General features: G+C 32.7%; 2 protein-coding genes across 2 annotated transcripts in view; both read right to left on the reverse strand.

The window, feature by feature from the left end:
• Positions 1-16551, reverse strand: part of LOC132734666 (uncharacterized) — a 31205-nt gene extending 14654 nt beyond the window's left edge. Inside the window, exons 1-6 of the mRNA XM_060721458.1 lie at positions 16421-16551; positions 10817-11013; positions 10224-10381; positions 7002-7129; positions 5589-5719; positions 4788-4944 (exon numbers count right to left, since the gene is read on the reverse strand). Coding sequence (XP_060577441.1) covers positions 4788-4944; positions 5589-5719; positions 7002-7129; positions 10224-10381; positions 10817-11013; positions 16421-16493 — 844 coding nt within the window. The 5' untranslated portion in view covers positions 16494-16551. The remainder of the gene's footprint in view (positions 1-4787; positions 4945-5588; positions 5720-7001; positions 7130-10223; positions 10382-10816; positions 11014-16420) is intronic.
• Positions 16552-17580: 1029 nt separating this feature from the next.
• LOC132734676 (lysozyme-like) lies at positions 17581-19538 on the reverse strand. The gene is made up of 4 exons (XM_060721468.1): positions 19424-19538; positions 18997-19091; positions 18696-18807; positions 17581-17959 (listed from the first exon to the last, which is right to left on the reverse strand). The coding sequence occupies exons 1-4, from the start codon at positions 19518-19520 to the stop codon at positions 17751-17753; spliced, it is 513 nt and encodes a 170-aa protein (XP_060577451.1). The 5' UTR covers positions 19521-19538; the 3' UTR covers positions 17581-17750.
• Between the last annotated feature and the right edge of the window lie 621 nt (positions 19539-20159).

Genomic DNA, 20159 nt, shown 5'->3' on the forward strand with positions numbered 1-20159 from the left:
TATCTATTACATCAAAATTCCTTCTGTAGCCTTTTCTAAATAAAGAGATTCAAACACATTACAATTGTCCTTGTTAATACAAAATGTAAAAATTTTCAGATTTAGAATTATTCTTATATTACGGCTTAATGACACTTTGTTAACGAGATGTATAATTATTCAGTGCTAAACAAACCTGGTAAATGATCACTTTCGGACCGTATTTTCAACAGTAAGATTAAAAATTCTTTCAAAAAATGTTTCTGCTACTAATAAAATAATCTATAACACTGCAACCAAGTGGGCTAACAAAAGTAAAATCTCCACTATTAAGTCAAATCTACCAATTTATGATAGTATATACATGAGTAACATTTACAAAAATCAATCCAAATCTCTACCAAAATTTATTTAACAATCAATCATCAAACTATTGTAGACGTGTAATAACCACATCATCATTTAAAATTTCAACATATGCCGCGGGTAGCTCTGGAAATAGACACTCGCAAATCACTGACGTAGGAGTCTTGTAAGTTACCCTGTTCTAAGCAAATTCAAATCAAACCCACAAAAATAAGTAGTTCATGAATTTCTAAAACAGCATTATTGCATTTTCAACCAGATATAGGGTTTTCAAAAAAATCAGAGTAATACAGAATGCCCTAAAGAAAGCTCCAACAACCGGCAAAATTGAAAATGTTGCAGGCTCGGTTTGCCATTGAGCCTGTTCATGGGACGGTACTGGATAAGTGGCAAGTTACCGTCCCACGCCCTAGCACCGGCTTAAGCAGAACTTCAAGCATTTAAACCATGAAATAGTAAAATTTTGAATTTAGAAAACATCCGCAGATGTGTTCATACGGCGGTTATTAATGGAACTTTCAATGTGACACTTCCGTGCCATTCCATGAAAAGCGGCGTATGGTCCCCAAGTAATAAAAAGCGTGTGCCCTAAACGAGAAACAATGGGCGGAACTAAATAAAATGGAATTTTGAAAGGGGATCAGAGGTTATGAAGCCTGCGTATCACAGATAAGACGTCAAAAGACAAATTTAAAAAGCAGGCAACATATCCTAAGGGTGATTCAACATTATTCAAGTAGGAATATTGGAACCACCCAACTAGAAAATGCCGAAAAGTTGAAACTAAAAATACTACAAGCACAACAATAATGTCGTGCTGAACGATCTTCAAGGATCGAAAATATAACATCATTGATTAAATGTACGGGGAGACTTTTTACAGCCGCCACACGGCACAAATAACACGGATGTGATCATAAAATAGATAAATACAGAATCCCACATTGTATGCCACGCATGTTATCTATTTCATAAAATGGAGAGTTTTCAGGTGGCAAATATAGACATGCAAGGATAATATCTTCTTCGGTATTAAAACATTTTCTATCAATATAAAGAATGACTCCATATTCAAAAGTTGTACAAATACGACTAAATAGAGGTACACAATTATTGTTTATATATACTAAAACACCCCCCATATTTCTTCAACCTTTTTTTAGAACATTTCGCTGTACAAAAATGGCAAGTGTAATTTCTTAACAAATGTTGACTTAAATCTTCGTCTATCATCCACGTTTCTGTTAAACAAACAACATCAAAAGTTTTTAAGTATTCAATAAAATCACTATCATTTATTTTCTCTTGAAGACCACCTATATTCCATGTTAAAATTTTCAAAATGTTCCGATCATGTGCAAGACTTCGGCCTACCCCCTATTTGTAACCTGTATTTGATGAAGCAGCAGATGTGACCATACTGGCTGGAGAAGATGGTTGATTTGTCTCAATCCTCCTTGATGCCTTTTTGAATATTCTGGTGTTTTGGGAACCATCTAGTTTCTCTTCTCGAATATATAATGTTCCACTTCTGAAATAGCCCCTTTTACCTTGCCTTGCTAGTTCTTTTAGTTCCTTTTGTTCCCAATTAGTAAGATCACTTGCAATTTTGATACCCCTTTCTCGAAGAACATCGCGCACCGCAAATAGCTTTAATTTACTTTCTATATTCTTAAACTTCACTAATACCATTCTGGGCTGATCCACTTGTAATATTCCAATTCTTTTAACACTGAGAATCTGGGAAGAATCATTTATATTATTAGGTAGGGCAGTTTTAAGCACTGTTTCCTGTACTTTACTTTTCAATGATTCGTTTGTTTCGTTTTCATCCTCTGATAAACCAAAAATTCTTAAATTGTTTCTTCGGGTTTCCTTTTCAAGAAAATGAATGTGTTTTTCAAGTTTATCAAAATCTTCACATTTCTTCTCATAGTTAAATGCTAATTGTTCAAGATCTAAGGTATTAACTTCCATTTTGTAAGACAATGTTTCATTATGTGTTTCAAGTTGGGTCAGCCTAGCTTCCAAACTATTTTGCTTTGTTTCAATTGCTTCAACCTTTGACTTTATACCAGACATTTGATTTTTTAACTCTCCTACATAAATACTTGATATTTTTAGGACTACTACCTAAAGCCGCATCTACACCTAGTCAAGTTTCTTATATGTGACATTTAGCTAAATAAATGGCTCTTTCAACATATTAACAGGCACATTTTTTTACTGAAATGTCTTACTAAAATTGCCCAGAATTTATACCTTTGTCTATGCTAAGACTATCATGTTTCTATAAAATGTGTAAATAAAAAACGGGAAAATAATCCATTTAGCTAAAAACAATGGAGTTAATGAAAGGTGTACTTTCTTTTAAAATAAATGGAAGATTCGAGAAAAAATTATTTTAAGCTTAATAATTTATACAAATTCTTTATTAGGTGATTTATTTGGTGAAAGTTCTTCACTTACTTATCAAGACCATTTAAATCCCTATTGATTCAACTATAATCCAGGGCATATGTTTTGCGTCTTTTTAATACCTTGATTTTTGTTTACCATTCGCTTTGACAACAATATATTACTTAAAACATAATGAACAATAATTTTCTATGACCCAAAGTGCGGTCGTTTGCCTGATGTTAAAAAATTCATATGTACCTGTTTAACGCACTTTGGGGTCAAAATTGGACCCCAAAGTGCGTAACGCACTCTTGGGTCGGACCCCAAAGTGCGTTTGCCCCCAAAGTGCGGTGTTACATGGGTATTTGTTGCAGAAAGCAAAATGTGTTAAATGAAGTCAAACGATTTTACGAGGGGCTGGTTTTTTATATAAATAAATTTCTATGAATTGATTTAATAAATAATTAAAAAAAAATGAATAACAAGAGCCATGTCAACATGGCCATCCCCCGCCGAAAGTGTTTGCTCATTGGAAGAATGTATATGTAGTAGAGCAGAATAATTCAATATAAAGAGGTCTTTTGGTAATGAAAACTGATGGCTGAAGTGATTACAGATTTGAAACCTATGTGAATACTGATGGCTGAAAATAATAAAGGGCAATAACTGAAAAATAATGCAGGGTAGGTTATCATTCTTGTGTGCTACACCCCTCCTCAGTAAAATCTATCCACCTATGAAGTTTCAAGTCAATACCTCAAATACTTTTTGAGATAAGCTCCAGACAAAATAGTATGAAAAAACCCAAAGAGCAATAACTAAAAAAAATTATATAGGGCAGAGTTATCATTCTTGCGCACAGCATTCCTCCTTAATAAGATCTATCCACCTATGGCATTTCATGTTGATATCTCAAACACTTTTTGAGTTATGCTCAACTCAGATGAAAAATTAAGCATGAAAAATAACAAAGGGCAATAACTCAAAAATTATGCAGGGTAGAGTTATCATTCTTGTGCACTGCACATCTCCTGAGTGAGATCTATGCACCTATGAAGTTTCATGTTGATATCTCAAAGGCCTTTTGAGTTATGCTCTGGACAAAAATTAATTTTGAAAAATAACAAAGGGCAATAACTCAAAGGTTATGCAGGGTAGAGTTATCATTACTGTGCAAAGCACTCCTCCTCAATGAGATCCATCCACCTATGAAGTTTCAAGTTGATATCTCAAATACTTTTTGAGATAAGCTCTGGACAAAATAGTATGAAAAAGAACAAAGGGCAATAACTCAAAAAATTGTTTAAGGAAGAGTTATCATTCTTGTGCACAGCATTCCTCCTCAATAAGATCTATCCATCTATGACATTTTATGTTGACATCTCAAACACTTTTTGAGTTATGCTCCACTCAGGTGAAAAATTAAGTATGAAAATTAACAAAGGGCAATAACTCAAAAATTATGAAAGGTAGAGTTATCATTCTTATGCACTGCACACCTCCTGAGTGAGATCTATGCACCTATGAAGTTTCATGTTGATATTTCAAAGGTTTTTTTGAGTTATGCTCTGGACAAAAATTAATTTTGAAAAATAACAAAGGGCAATAACCCAAAAATTATACAGGGTAGAGTTATCATTCTTGTGCACTGCACTCCTCCTCAATGAGGTCTATCCACCTATGAAGTTTCAAGTTGATACCTCAAATACTTTTTGAGATATGTGCCGGACAAAAATGTCGGACGGAAAGACGGACGGATGGACGGACGGACGGAGACTATTTCTATATCCCCCGCCGCCTTTTCGGTGGGGGATAAAAAATAAATAATACAAATATATGTGCGATAGAAAGATTACAGAACAAATATTTGCTTTAAATATACATGTACATGTAATTCTAAAGCGTAAACTATCTAAACATCAACACAAAAAATGACAACAACAACAAACATTGAAACATTAGTATATTATGGTATACGTGTGCTACGAATCTTTGATCTACAATAGATAACAAAACACGTTTATTGCAAGCTATTGTCATACTTAGACTTGGTGATTTTGTTGCCGAATAAACTGCGAAATAGCCTTCGCTTACTGATCCACATTTATACTGTACGTTTCCAGGACAGACTTCTGTACACATGTGTGCCACTGGAGAAAATGTGCTTATGAATTCTGTGCAAAAGCAATTCTTTGCCAGCTGCAAAAAAGTCAACATTTTGTTTCTGGGAGCTGTAAACCACCTTGAAAATGGTCATGTTTCAGATTTATTTGCTTATTTGCGTTTCTTATTAGACATCATTTTAATCAATTATTAATTCAAGACTCAAGTCACAAGTATATTATACGGAAACCTTCTGTAACGATAGAATAGGGAATTTTAGGAATGCAACAAAAAACAGGAATAAAATAAAGTGATAGACCATATTAAATCCTTATATAAGAAGTTGTTGTACAAGTAATCCAAGAACAATGCGAAGTTAAAATATCCGTTCCACTTCAAATTAATAACCCTCACTGTACTTTTGAAGATTCATTTTATGATTGTGACAATCTTATCGTTTTCTTACTTAATGTAACGCAGGTAACCTACTTAGTTAATGACAGTTTTTTAAAGTACATATATATTATAATATCAAAACTATGAACTAATATCCCAACCCCTATTTTATTTCTTCAACTTACTTCAGCCATTACTTACACAAACAGTAAAATGTTTTACCTATTTTACAATTACTTTAAAATATCTTTGAAAAAAAATATCTAAGGCGGAATGTTTCTTTATTGTTTTATAAAACACAATTCAATGCTATATTAGTATAATATTGTAATATAAGAACACACCTGTAAAGCTACGTATGTTGTAGCACACGTCAAAGCACAGCTTTCTACAGTAAGCCCAGTCTCATCCATGAAACTAAACGTCAGATCTAACTCCCAGTCTGCCCAACAGTTGTCGAATGCTACATCGGTCACTATTCAGAAAATAAACTTCCAAGATTTTACCAATAATATAAGGCTGATAATATTAGCTCTTGCTTTTCCAAGAAAACTACGATTGCATAAGAACTGCAAACATGTTTTGAGTTTGATTCCCTAGTATTATAACCCCTAAAACAGTAAATGTTTTAGTTTTTTTCTGTAAGTTATTTCACAAAATGTAAATTTCTTTACTTTCATGTTTTTATTTAAATGGTTAGAAAACGTGACTATTTATAATTACAATTTTTATACATCGATGTATAACGAAAGAATGAGCACGATGGTAAAAAGTAATTCTGTAAGAAGAAAAGAATATATTTCTCATATAAGATATTGGACCAGTAAACTCAAACACAGCAAGTACTGTTATAAAATCAAATATTTTATTAATAGTTTTTGGATCGTCCATTAAAATACAAGCAAAATTTTATGTGTAAAATAGAGTTAAATAGAACTTCTAAAGAAAGCCTTAAAATAACAAGATTTGAAAATATTGCAGGCTCGGTTTGATTGAGCTTGTTCATGGGCGGTAGTGGAAAGTGCAAGTTACCGTTCACGCCCCCTAGCACCTACTTTAGCAGTTTTCAACATTTAACATGGAACTTTCAATGAAAAGCGGCGCATGGTTCCCAAGTAAAGTAAAATAATACGCGTTTTTTAAACGAGAAAAAATGGGCGGAACGAATAAAATGGAATTTTGAAAGGGGACCAGGGGTTATGAAGCTTGCATTTCACAGATAAGCTGTCAAAAGACAAATTGAAAAAGCGGGCAACATATTTTCAGGGTGATAAGATATTATTCAAATAAGGTATACTGGAACCAGCCAACCAGCAAAAGTAAACTTAATCATCTGTGGACCTTATTCAATACATTGTGCATGGAATATTTCAAAACTTTATGATATATAATATAATTCATTTAAGAATATATTAGGGTTCAGTATTTTTTTCAATATGTAAGAAGGTTATGCGTATATGAGTAAAATAGTAATAACTGTGCTTTACAACACGTATTATAGATTTAAAAAAAACAACAAAAAGGAGGAGTGAACATGCAAAATGCTTACAGTACAACCTCTTTCAAAGCAACACCATTTGGTAGAAGGATATTTTCTATTATTGATGAAAAGTCATGCTCAGTGAAGTCTAAAACTTACTTTTGGAATAATTGGTATTTTTGTCGAAAAAAAGGATATTGCTTTACAGAAAGTCGCCCTGCAGGTGTAGCACTGTTGTTACAAAATAAGACAAAATAAGTCATGGACAATATTTTACCTGCTCCTGTTGATAAGGTTCCAGACGAGTTAACAGATAACACAATTTTCGGATCAACAGTCGCTGAATGGAGTATGGAGAACCAACACTCATTTGATGCCATTATTATCAACTCTTTTGTCCCATTTCTACAAGCATACATTCTCCAAAAATTACAGAATACAAGTGATTGATTTAACATCTACTGCAAGACAAATTTGTAAAAATAATTTACAGTGAAATTGAGTACATCAAATATTAAAAATCCTATATGAAATCGATTAATATATACAATTCTAATTATAAGTTTTTTTTCAAGGTGAAATATATGTCCCTTTTATGATAGCTTCAATATGACATGACTTCATATAAACTTTGAATTCTTCATCTTTAGCTGCCTTGTATTATTTCGCCATTCATAAATAATAGAATACCATGTATAAATATAACAAACACAGAATAACAAAGCAAACACTCTTTTAATACATGTTTTGAAGCATTACTGCAACAGAATCATATTTTATGAACGAAAACAAGAAAAAAAGACAAACAAATAAAATTCATTTCAACTGTAAACCTCCATAAAAGCTAATGGGTCAGATAATGTTATTAGACAAAAGGTTATTGGCGCCACTGTTAGACCTATTGTTAGGCAATATCAGGAATTGACAAGCTTTCAACATTGATCTCTGTGTTTAGTATTTTAAAATATAACAGCAATAGAGTTTATCATTTCGTGACATGGTGACGTTTTTGTTTTGTTGTTATTTTATTTTGCATCATAATGAAAAAACATACAATGTACTTAACTTTTTTAGAACAAAAAGCTATAAAAAAACAACAACAAAAAACCATAGATTAAAATCACTCGCCTATATTTTCAGAAAAAAAGCACCATGACAAAGAATAAAGTAAAGTAACAAACAAACAGTAAAATAATAAAAAATAAAATAAATCAAAATGATGTTTTCTTGCCACATGTTTGAGTTATTTGCTCTTGATATTGACGTAAAAGAGTAAAACACTTTCTTTCTGAAAATACTAAAAAAAACAACAGGTGGGCGACTTTTTTCATATTTTCATCAAATATGTTTTTGTTTTATTTTTATCAAATCTTTTTTTAATTATGATTGTATTTAATCGTAAAAAGTTTCAGAAAACTGTCTGCACTTGTTATAATTTCCTTTTTTTGCTTTGTACCAAATTGTACTATGGCAATAAATGTCTTTAATACTAGCTAAATGTGCCATACATACAACAATACGACGAACCGTCAAAAGTTTTGTCCATTAAACAATAAAAAGCCGTACACTCATGGAATAATCGTGCAGTATTTATCTTTACACGGTTTAGTTCTTTATCTACACAATGATATCAAAATCATTGATGTGCGACAAGTATAACTTACATAAAATTGGGATCTTAAATGAGTAGTCATTCATACTAGTGTTTAAAATGGTTGGTAAACGTTCGTTGAAAAGTGATGAAATTCGCACCTATATCAAAGCTCGCAATGAACTTAAAATTGAACCAAAATCTATCTTTTATAAAAATATAGGCTGGTTAGAAACTGGATTGCGAAATTTAATAGTGGATTAGACTCTATTCAAGATGCATCTAGATCTGGCAGGAGACGCACAGCAGTGACCCCGAAAAACATCTCGAAGATTAGTAATATTTTGAAGTCAGATGCCAGATATACGTCTCCCGAGATAGCTCAGATGACTGGTATTTCAGAAGCATCTGCTCGTAGGATTTTAAAGAAGAACCTTGGACTTTCACGCAAAGTTGCTCGATGGATACCCCATATTCTTATCAAGGACCAATTGACACAACGTGTTAAGATGGCCAAAAAACTATTGAAGTTATACCCTAAATTTGACGGTGACGAAACGTGGGTTCATTTTTTTGAACCACGCAGGAAAATAGATAATAAGATATGGGCCACACGACACGCTCGTAGACCAGTATATGCTAAAAGAACGATTAGTGTTAAGAAAGTAATGTTGGTTGTATTTTTCGATATCAATGGTCCTATTATTCAAGTCTCTGTACCTAAGGGGCGCACAGTAACAGGGACATTATACAAACGAAAAATTCTGAAAAAGTTAAATAAGTTCTTTGAAAAACGTCGATCAAGGACAGGATTAAGAGGTGTTCACTTATTACACGACAATGGCCCAGCGCATACATCTAGTGTTGTAAAGGATTTTTTGAAAACCAAAAAAGTGACAGTTCTTCCCCATCCACCCTATTCACCAGACCTGGCAGTCGTAATGCAGTAGCTCCCGCTGTTTATCAGTGTCTAAAACGTATCCCTAAAAAAGACTATGAAAATGCTTTTCGGAATTGGCTTAAAAGGTTGAAGTTATGCATTTCTCACAATGGAGATTATTTTGAAGGAAATAAAAAGAAATAATTTGAAATTTGCATTTTGTTCATTTTTTATAGACCATTGGACAAAACTTTTGACGGTTCCCTCGTATAAGCAAAACACATTATCACAGCAAACCAAGCAAATCAACATATGTTATTATGCAAGTAATTTCACGTAGAATTATCACTTTTACAACGAAAAGTATTTTTAAAAGTGATGAAATGTTTAAATGGACATGTACATACACTTGCTTTGTGAATATGTATATATGAAGTTAATACGGTTCTGAAGTCGACAATTCGATGGTTTGCAATAAACTTAATTCACACGTTACTTGATATGGATTGGTCTACAATGGGCACACAATTTCTATAACTATTTCAATAACTATTTTTAATAAACAAAAGTATCAATGTTGATAAGAAATTTTATTAATTTATATGATGAGTTCAAGAACAATTTATAATCTGTTATATATTAAAGTAAGTAATATAGGATCACGTATCTCACACTTGCCAACAAAATCGATATATTATTCCTTCATAACAGAACTTCCATTATGATCCTATTCACTTTAATATTTAGAAACAGCAAAATTTCAAAAGAGAAAATCATCTTAAAATGATTGATTTTTCTCCTTAAATCGATGGCCGAAACACTTTAAGATTTTTCTGAATGTAACCGGACAGACAGAACCAACATCGATAATTTCTGTTATGTGAAAATGATTTCACTTCAGTGACACACATTCGTCGACTTTAGATTCATTTATGATTTGTTTCATTTCTTTGAAATACTTGAATAAGTAGAATGAAAAATATATAAATAAAAAATAGAAAAAAATCATATAATTTTAGACCACTTACCTTGCTACTGTAGATAATGTGTTAGGGTCCAGTAAAAATGCGTCGTCCATGTATGATCCGATAAACCAATCGCTCACGTTTGCAGTGGGCTGTCCAGTTACATCAAAACTTACGTGAAACAATTCATCTCCAAGGTCATTGAGGCCAATTATTCCTATCTGAAATATCAATAACACTGGTGGTGTTGTGACATGCGATTAGAAACATGAAAAGACAAAGGGGTCATTTGTGTAAGACAAACGATGCAGACAACTAACGTTTACATCAAATGTTTCCTGGGAAAGAGACTTCTCGAAAAAAATTAACTTCATACAGATTTACTCTTACACTTCTAATAAGAGTAGACTTCGTATATTTTAAAATTCTTATATCGACATTGAACTCTAAAAAAAGTTGATTCACCAAGAGATTATTGCTGCTTTGGTTGAATTATTATGTTATCAATGTACATTTTTTTCAATGTCGACATCCCCAAACTGATTTTGAGTGACATATTTAAGTATAGTAAACGTTTTTACAAAACAAAACAAACAAACATAACTATAAGTAAAACTCGATTGATGCGCATATAAATGATTTCAGCTTACATTTACCTTATTCATGACACCCCAAGATGGATCAATTACTACTTTAAAGTCGGGTTTATCAGCCAAATCCTCGCCAGTCTCTAATAAGGAGTAGTTGCCGTACGGGTCGTTGATGGCTATTTGAGAATTCCACATGGTATCAAAGTTGTTTGCGGATCCAGATTTGAGTAAGAGAATTCTCCTAAACAATGGATCTGAAACTTCTACAAACGTTCAGAAAGAATTTATAAATATTTAGTGGCTACAACACCCCATTCGAAACAGCTACAGAGTTAAACCAATAAACAGCAATAAATTTAAATTGCTGCTTGGCTTGATGTATGTCCATCAATTAGATAGCATATCAACACGACATATTTCTTCATTTTTGGTAATTTTTTTGTTCAAATTTTAATGCAAATTAAATTGTTCAAAAATATAAAACATGGTGAAAAACAAAAAATGTTAAGTGACAACAAATGCTACCGAACACAGTGATGTTCACATTTTTGGAGCTGGTAAAAAAGGCAAGCTTTAAGAGATTTAACAGGAAACATTCTTTTGTATTTCAATAATCGTAAGCGCATTTACATCGCCAGCTTGCTTTCTATCGGGTTTAAGAAGTTTTTTTATAATGTTTTGTTGATTTCGATAACATAAAACTTTCGAAACGGGGAGTGAACGAACACTCAACATAATTATAATAAAGGCGAGTTTGATAAGGCAAACTTACACACACATGTTTCGTCAAACATACCACCCGTCCTCCAAAGCTATGGATGTTGTTTCCTCTCAGGGTGAGAAGATTTTCAACCTGACCGGGACTTGTCACCATTTATCAAAATATTCACCAGTAAATGTTTTGTAAACGCTCCAACACCATATTTATAAACACTTATATTTTTGGTAAAAAGCAGCACATTTGCTTATGCTTCAATAATTTGGTTAAGAATAAACTAAACTCATAAAATTACTGGATTATGATTACTATATTGGTATCGCTACTTATCAAATTACTACTTCTCAGCTCAATATAGTCGTCATCTTATGGCAGTGCTTTCAAGCACAACCAATTTTAAATTTCCGGGTTGTGCTTAACTTATTTCGAGGTGTATATTATAATATTTTCGAAATGTTTATAGAACATCTTTTTTTACTAGTCTGGCATGACAGACATAGCAGGTGGCTCATTGTAACTCACTGTAACTTGTTAACAAAATAACTCTAAATATATTGTCGTAGAATAGTAGAATGTAATGGATAAGTTATGAATGGCTGTATAATTTAATTAATGTTTTCTGTTTCTACAATTCATTGATATGCGATGTAAGTGGCAAACATAGGACAGTATCACAATAACTGTAGAAATAGACTTGAATTAGGGAAAATTCTGGTTACAATAATAATGACAAAAGAAATGTTGGCCAAGGACATAACAGTTCCGTTCATATCTTGAAAACAGGTCAGAAGCAATACTGTCTTATAGTAAAAATGTTGTGATTTTTTACTTGACATTAATCAGTCTCTGCTCCGGCTATCAGCTCATTGTAATTTTCAAATGATTACTTATCCATTCTTAAAATGGCATGTTAACATGCATGTTATCATGAGCACCTTTTACAATCTGATAATATACACGCCTTAAAGAATTAATGAATCATGACATATGGCCCAAAACATCATTCATACATGGATAATGTGAAAAATTCCCCATAAGAGCAATGTGAATTAAATGTTTCTTAGTATACGCCAGGTGTAGGCTGCATTTTTATTGCTCTGCAAACTTGACTGTTTTGTGGAAGTTATACTGGACTGATTATTTTCAAAATTGGACATATTACGTAGTTTCATTTTGTAATCACAGTGATATAAATTGCACGTGGATTACTCTTGTGGTTTTAAAGATATTTTGAATTTAAAACTTTGTTGATTCTATTGATTTTAAAAAATTTTCAACGCATACAGCAATAATGTGTTTTAGTGAGCGAAACTCGACGAAGATTATATATACACGGTCAGAACTGCATAACATCGGGCAATTACCAAGTTCACAAAAATAAGATACTATCAATGGTGTGAATGTTGACAATTTACAGTTACTTCCCCAAAAATTAACAAAAGTTAATCGGAGAAGACGTAAGAAAAATCACTCAGTATGTGCAATGTGAAAAACTTAATCTGGTTAATCTTGAGCACAGTACAACAGTTAAAGGCCAAACAAACATAAGATATGTTTAATGAACATACGCTCAGTGAAAAACAACCCTATCCATATGTGACTTTATTCTCTCCAATGAGTTTGATATATGTGCCATAACTGAAACATGGCTAGGTAGTTCCGTTGATAAGGTGTGTATCCGTGAACTTGTACCTCCTGACTACATAATGAAACATGTCCCGCGTGTTGATAGGCGAGGTTGGGGTGTAGCTATCATCCATAAAGATTCTATACAAGTCACCACTGAGTCGTCAAGTCAAAGCAAGGGATTCTCAGAGTTTGAGTCCATGGACAGTAATGTCGTTATTGGGCGGTACTCTATGAGGCTAGCGGTAATATACAGACCACTTCCTTCCAAACGAATACAAACACTTTCCTTGATCATGAGTGGCCCCTTTTCTTAACTAAGTCCGCTGCAGTTGACAATTCTGCAATCATAGTAGGCGATCTCATCCTTCATTAAGACATACTAGACAACAATGATACGAGGTTTACAAGTAACCTTGGTGCATGTGGTATGCATCAGCATGTACAAAAACCAACCCACGTTGCAGGCCATACATTGGACGTAGTATATCAAGGGAAACAGACAACATTGTATCAAACATAGAGGTTGTAGATCTTGAACTCTCTGATTCTAGTGGAAATATCTTACGTGACCATTTTGTTGTTACATTTGCCGTTAAAGCCTACAAACCTGCACCGGTCAGAAATTGGTTTTTTAAAGATAACTACGCGCTTATGACATCGATTGGTTTCGAGATGACATACGGAAAACGGAGTTCTTGAACAAAGAGTGTATCCCTTCTGACATAGATGGTTTAATGATGGAGTACCGTATTCAGACAGTCTAACCTCTATTTTGGATAAACATGCTCCGATGATTAACAAGACGATTACATTTAGACCTGGTTGTCCGTAGTATACAGAACAACTCCACGAAGCCAAGCATGAAAAACGCAAACTTGAACGGAAATGGCGTGAAACTTACACTAGACCATCAGATTTACAGAACACAGTGTTCTAGTGTGAACAAGATGTTACAACAAGCTCGTGTAGAATACTATACAAGTAAAATAGAGTCTTGTGGCAATGATCAAAAAAGTCTATCTAAGATAACCAAAGGTCTACTTTGAGATACAAATGAAGTGATTCTACCATCTGATTCATTTTCAGAGCGCCTTGCCCAGAAATTCAGTGACTTCTTTATTGGAAAGATTAAAACAATAAGGAATAACATACTTTCTCAAATACAATCGGTACGTGATAATTTAGATATGGAATCTGAATATACGAGTGTCTCAAACCACAGAACAAGAAGTGAAAGCATTGATTAAAACGTCAGCAACCAAATCCTGTGAGTTAGATCCCATTCCAACATGGCTCTTAAAAGAATGCCTAGATGAACTAACAACAGTGATAACCAGTTTCATAAACGTGTCCTTGGATGCCGCTTATGTACCAAACATGTTCAAACACTGACGAATAAGACCACGTCTAAAGAAACTAAATCTAGATCCTAACGAACTGATTAACTATAGGCCTGTGTCTAACTAGCCATTTCTGTCTTAAATCTTGGAAAAAGTGGTTGATGTACGTATTTAAAGCCATCTGAAAACAAACAATCTACACGAGGTCAACCAATCTGCTTATCGCAAGTTCCATTCGCACGAGACTGCATTGTTAAAAGTTCAAAAGGACATTATACAGTCTTTGGATGATAACAATGTGACTATTCTCGTGATGCTTGATTTATCTGCTGCTTTTGATACAATTGATCACGGAACGCTCCTTCGCCGCCTTAAACGACACTTTGGAATTACAGACAAGCCACTCGCGTGGACGACGTCATATCTGACCGACTGATACCGGACTGTATGCATAAACAACAAACTCTCATAGCCAGTCCACATGGAGTACAGTGTACCTCAAGGGTCTGTCCTAGGACCTAAGAGCTATGTGATGTAAACAAAACCTGTCGGAGAAATCTGCCGTAAACATGAACTAAACAACCATTTCTTCGCAGATGACTCACAACTCTATCTATCCTTCAAACCAGTGACTAGTATTTCAATTCAAGAGAATATAAAACTATTGAAAGATGTCTGGATGATATTGTTAGTTGGATGAATGTCAACATGCTGAAGCTAAACGGCGACAAAACAAAGTTGATCATCTTCTCATCTGAACATAACGCACAACTTGTATCAGATGTTACATTGACAGTCAACGGTTCGGAACCCAGCCAATTATCTAGTGTGTGCAATCTTGGTGCATTTTTTGACTCGAACATAAAGATAGAACAACATGTAAATAATGTCTGTATGAACTGGTATGCTCATTTAAGAAATATTGGTCACATCTATCTTACTGTTATAGCAACCAAATATCTAGTAAATTCAGTTAGACTACTGTAATACACTGTTATACGGAGACTCTAAGCAGTCAATGACCAAGTTACAATATGTGCAAAATACAGCAGCTAAAATTGTGACCAAAACACTCAAATATGACCACATAACACCTATCTTACGTGAACTTCACTTGCTTCCGGTAGAGTATCGGGTCGAATATAAAATTTTGACTTATACATATAAATCCTTCAACGATCAGTCACCAGCCTAAATATAAGACATGATAGACATGTACACTCAAACGAGAAATCTGGGGTCCTAGAATAACTCAGTGACATAAGTTGTGCCGTAATCTCGGACAGTACGATAAGGTGACAGGTGCTTCCAGACAGCCGTAGCGAAATTATGGAATGCGTTACCACCTGGCATTAGAGACTGTTATACCATGCTCTCAAAACAAATTATTTCATAAAAATTCTATGGATATTCGTTTAATAAAACAACATACATGTACTACTTTGGCTACATTACTTGTGTAAATTGTGTCTTTGATTTTGTGTCTTAGGGTTTTACTTTAATAAAAGTTGATTTTTTAAAATTTTGTTTGTTCCTTTTTTAACCATCTTATTTCGTTCAAATCTTTTATAGGATTTTTTTGTTAATTAATATTGTACCTTATGTCAAATATATGATTATGTTTGATCAGATTTATGTAAAGCACTCTTAAACATTTATTATTTATGAAAAGTGTACTATAGAAATGTGGTATATAATAATAATAATAATAAGAGATATATATCACGGATCATGAAAATACATATTTGGTCTAATTAGTAAAAACTTGATAAAAATCAAAGACATTTTACATGATCCTAGTGCAGGTAAACAGTTGTACTCCTAATTGACTTAAATGTACAGTGACAATAGTGCACTCATTAATACAATCTTATAGTTACCTTTTTACAATTTTATAAAATTTAAATTTCCAGGTTAAAATATTTAAACGAGTAAAATAATAATAAATAACAAAACTCATATCGCATTTTTGTTATATCTTACCTCCTGTACTTATGTTCACTAAAATGAGAACTCCGAGAATATGCTTCACAAATAATTCAGCTTTTTTCGTCATTTTCCATTAACATTGCACTTCATTAAAATACCATGAAGTCCTTAATACTCAACTGACACTGGTCTTACATTATTTAAATATGTAACCATAAAACAACAATCACTATTGATAAATCGCAGTGACAATGGGTTTATTTTAATTGCTTTGAAAAGGCTGTTTTTGAAAGGGACCATTTACTTTCTCCCGATATCAATATGGATATCTATTTGCTTTCTGAATTGCCTCAACTGGGGGCATGCCACCTCTTCTTTTGTTATTTCTCTTTAAATGTCAAACGCATGTCAATAACAGACATGGTACAAACCCGAGTTAAAAGCTTTTATATTGATTTTTGTACTTTGTGAATTAAAAATCTGGTCTAAAATCAGCATTTTTCGATTTGATAAAAAATACCTTTTGTCAATATAAATGGCCTTCTAGCAGTCTTGTCAAGATAATAATTTATTTAACAATGTAAAAAGATTGAAGAACAATTGTAATTGTAATTTCATTGCAAATGTTATTGAATTTATAAAATGTTCAATTTACTTATCTATTAAACAGGAAATATAGAGTATTTACACATTGTATCACTTAGATTATAAAGTTGCTTTCTTCAAAACTGATTTCAATAAGTCATTCCCATGATCTAATTTTTGGATTATAGGTCCAATTCATTAACTATTAAAGTGCATAATTATTTTTTTATTTTAAATATTTGGTTTAATTTACACGTACTTCAATGTGTGCCTATTTCCTAGATATACAAAAGTGGAGTGGTAGCCGAGTGGTTAATGTGTTTGCCTCTCAACCCAGAGATCATGGTTTCGAGCTCTACTCGGATCAAGATCATGATTCAATATTTGACACCAGTACATATAAGTTCCTCGAAAATATTTCAGTAAATTGCAAGAACAATTGAGCTAAAATAAATATGTTTAAACTAAGTTATACCACATATTACACCAAAATAAACAACATAGATGCTTACGCGTTGACAGAAACACGACCATATGTACATGTACACAAATTATAAGTAAGCGTAGTATAATAACAACATGAATATTAATGATGTCATTGATTGGGGGCTACAGAAGAATATGATACAGCATATAGAAGAGTGTTTTCTTCTTATTATCTCTCATTCAAAATGACTATGCATCAAAATATAATACCTGAATAAAATAATATGGATAGTCACTATTTGATACTTAGATTAACAATTTTATGGACTTTCACGATGTATTTCATATTACTTTCATTGTGTGTTCGATATTTTTATTCAACCCCTTTACATCCGGGAACGTTCTGAAGAGCATTCCAGTAGGGCTCTGTCGAAGGGTTGTTACATCCGGTCGGACCTCCAAATAGTTCCCGACTGTATCCTTCACATGTCAGCAAACAATTATTTCTTTGGGCATATCTTTTCATATAATTTTGTAGACACTGCGAAGAACATTTAACGTCATCTGCACACTTTTTCCACTCTGAAAACAAAATAATACCATGAACATATTTAGTAATCAATTTAACTTATTTTTTTGAAGAGATGTTTCTTGTTTTTTTTTTGCGATTGCTATATCGATTAGAAAAGTGGCATCCAAATTTTGTTTATATTATTAGATATGAAGATTTTGACAAATTGTATGGCCATATATAAAATGTTATCACATATTACCGAAGCCTCTAGGTCGTTTATAAACGTCCAGATAACGTGTCCGGATGTGAAATACTTAATTTTATTTCATGTATGCTGTATATTTGTGTAATGATGAGAAACTGTATTGTTCAAGTCACATTGAATAATAAAATCTGTTCTGTTCTGTTTTGCAATATAGTAAACTTCTATTTTTAGAGAAAAAGAAGAATTTACATAAATTATCAGCAGCCGTGAACATAGTTAATATAAACGTCACGATTATCTAATGAAAAGAGGCGTTACAAACGTGCAGTATCATAAAAATGGATATATATGTCTTAACACACATAGCCCGGAATTCCTTCCCTTAACACTAAGTTATTGTTTAGACAATAAATCAGACTGTATGTTTAGTTTGACATCGGAAAGAATTGAAAAAAGTAAAGCTGTGGGTTGGTGTTATTTATTCAAGTTACCATTATCATACATGATCTGTTTTGTATTGTTTTACGGCTCATATTTTGGAATGATTATACATCATGCGTTTTATTTTTATATAATAATTCAACATATTTATTATTAACCTGAACCTAATCCTCCACAGTCGTACCAGATAGCGTAAGTGATTTGAAAGTAGCCGCATTGCAGTAAACTTAATCTCATTTCACATCCAACTGGTTCACAGTTTGACTGTTTCTGTAAAAGTAAAGACAAATTCAGTAGATTCAAACGTTCTTAAACTTAAACAAAGTAATCCCAAATTTTCATCTGAATTTTAACATAAAATGTACCTGCATCCAATCAAAAAGCTTAAGCAATCTTTTATTTTTACCTTGGAGAAAATTTACATTTAGACTGTTTCACAAGGAAAAAACTGTTGCTTACCAAGCACAGACATCTTAGACAGTCCACAGAAACCATTCCGTCAGCAAAGTGTAAACCCCAAATTTCTGAACCATCTTGTGTATTTTCTACATTAGCTGAAAATATCTACTAAAATTATCATTTTTTTCTACATTTTTCCCCGATCATATAACCAGAAACATGTTAAACTTTATATTGCATGTAAAATAGAAGTTAGTAGAAAATAAATAGTAGCGTATATATCGAGGGCAAATAATATGTAATTTAAATAATTGTTTAAAATAAACCATTCCAAATGCGGTTATTATTATTCAAATAAGGATTTCAAGAAGATATTTATTTCATTGTAATAAACTCTAATTAACTATCTTATATCTATCATGTATATCGATCTCATTCAGTATTACTCCCGGTAATTCAACGAGGTAATTAAAACCAAATTACTTACACGAATTCGAATATTCACGATTATTTCCCTTGGAATATTTCAAAATCACCGCAGCTGAAAACAAAAAACAAACGCTTAGATTAAATTTTCCTTTCATGTTTCACCTCCTGAATACAAATTATTACTACCGAAAGACTCATCATAAATAATTGTATTGATTAAATTGTTTATCATTTTCATTTTGTCAATATGGAAGTTTATATTTCGATCATACATGAAGTATTCTTTAAAATGAAAATGTAACCATGGTTTTGTCGTGATACATCACGTTGTCAACTTGATAAAGACAGACAATTTGTCATAACATATTTTCTGTCCAGTGTTGTTGCTGGTGCTCCGAGTTCCCTGGTTTACCTTACATCAGTGTATGATAGAAAAGGTAAACAAAATGTTACAAGTTATCTTCTTGTTCACATCCTTATTGGCAGCACACTATTGACCTATCGGGAGCCGGTGCGTACAGATATTGGTAGACATACTTAATTCTACACTGATAATGTATGTTTATATATTACCATACTCTTCTCAAATATATTTACCTCAGTCATCATGTTAAAGGCGACGAACATGTAATTCCGCTGCAAAGTAAACAATGTTTGTATTACAATCTTTTCATAACAAACATTTCATAACAATTTATAGCATTTTCTTCATAGAAAATCTTTTAATTATGGATTGGCGTAGGATTTTCCCTATCTATATTTAGGGTTGGTGACGCCATTTGTATTTACCTGGG

The sequence above is a fragment of the Ruditapes philippinarum genome, unplaced genomic scaffold, assembly GCF_026571515.1.
Source record: "Ruditapes philippinarum isolate M1 unplaced genomic scaffold, ASM2657151v2 ctg699_1_1_1_1, whole genome shotgun sequence".
Taxonomy (NCBI): Eukaryota; Metazoa; Mollusca; class Bivalvia; order Venerida; family Veneridae; genus Ruditapes; species Ruditapes philippinarum.

Excerpts from the sequence above, each read along its gene's own strand:
- LOC132734676 (XM_060721468.1), bottom strand. The coding sequence starts at position 19,520 with ATGAAAGGAAAATTTAATCTAAGCGTTTGTTTTTTGTTTTCAGCTGCG. Across the intron at positions 19,092-19,423 it reads TCGTGAATATTCGAATTCGT|CTAATGTAGAAAATACACAA; the intron begins GTAAGTAATTTG and ends AGATATTTTCAG. Across the intron at positions 18,808-18,996 it reads GTCTAAGATGTCTGTGCTTG|AAACAGTCAAACTGTGAACC; the intron begins GTAAGCAACAGT and ends TTACTTTTACAG.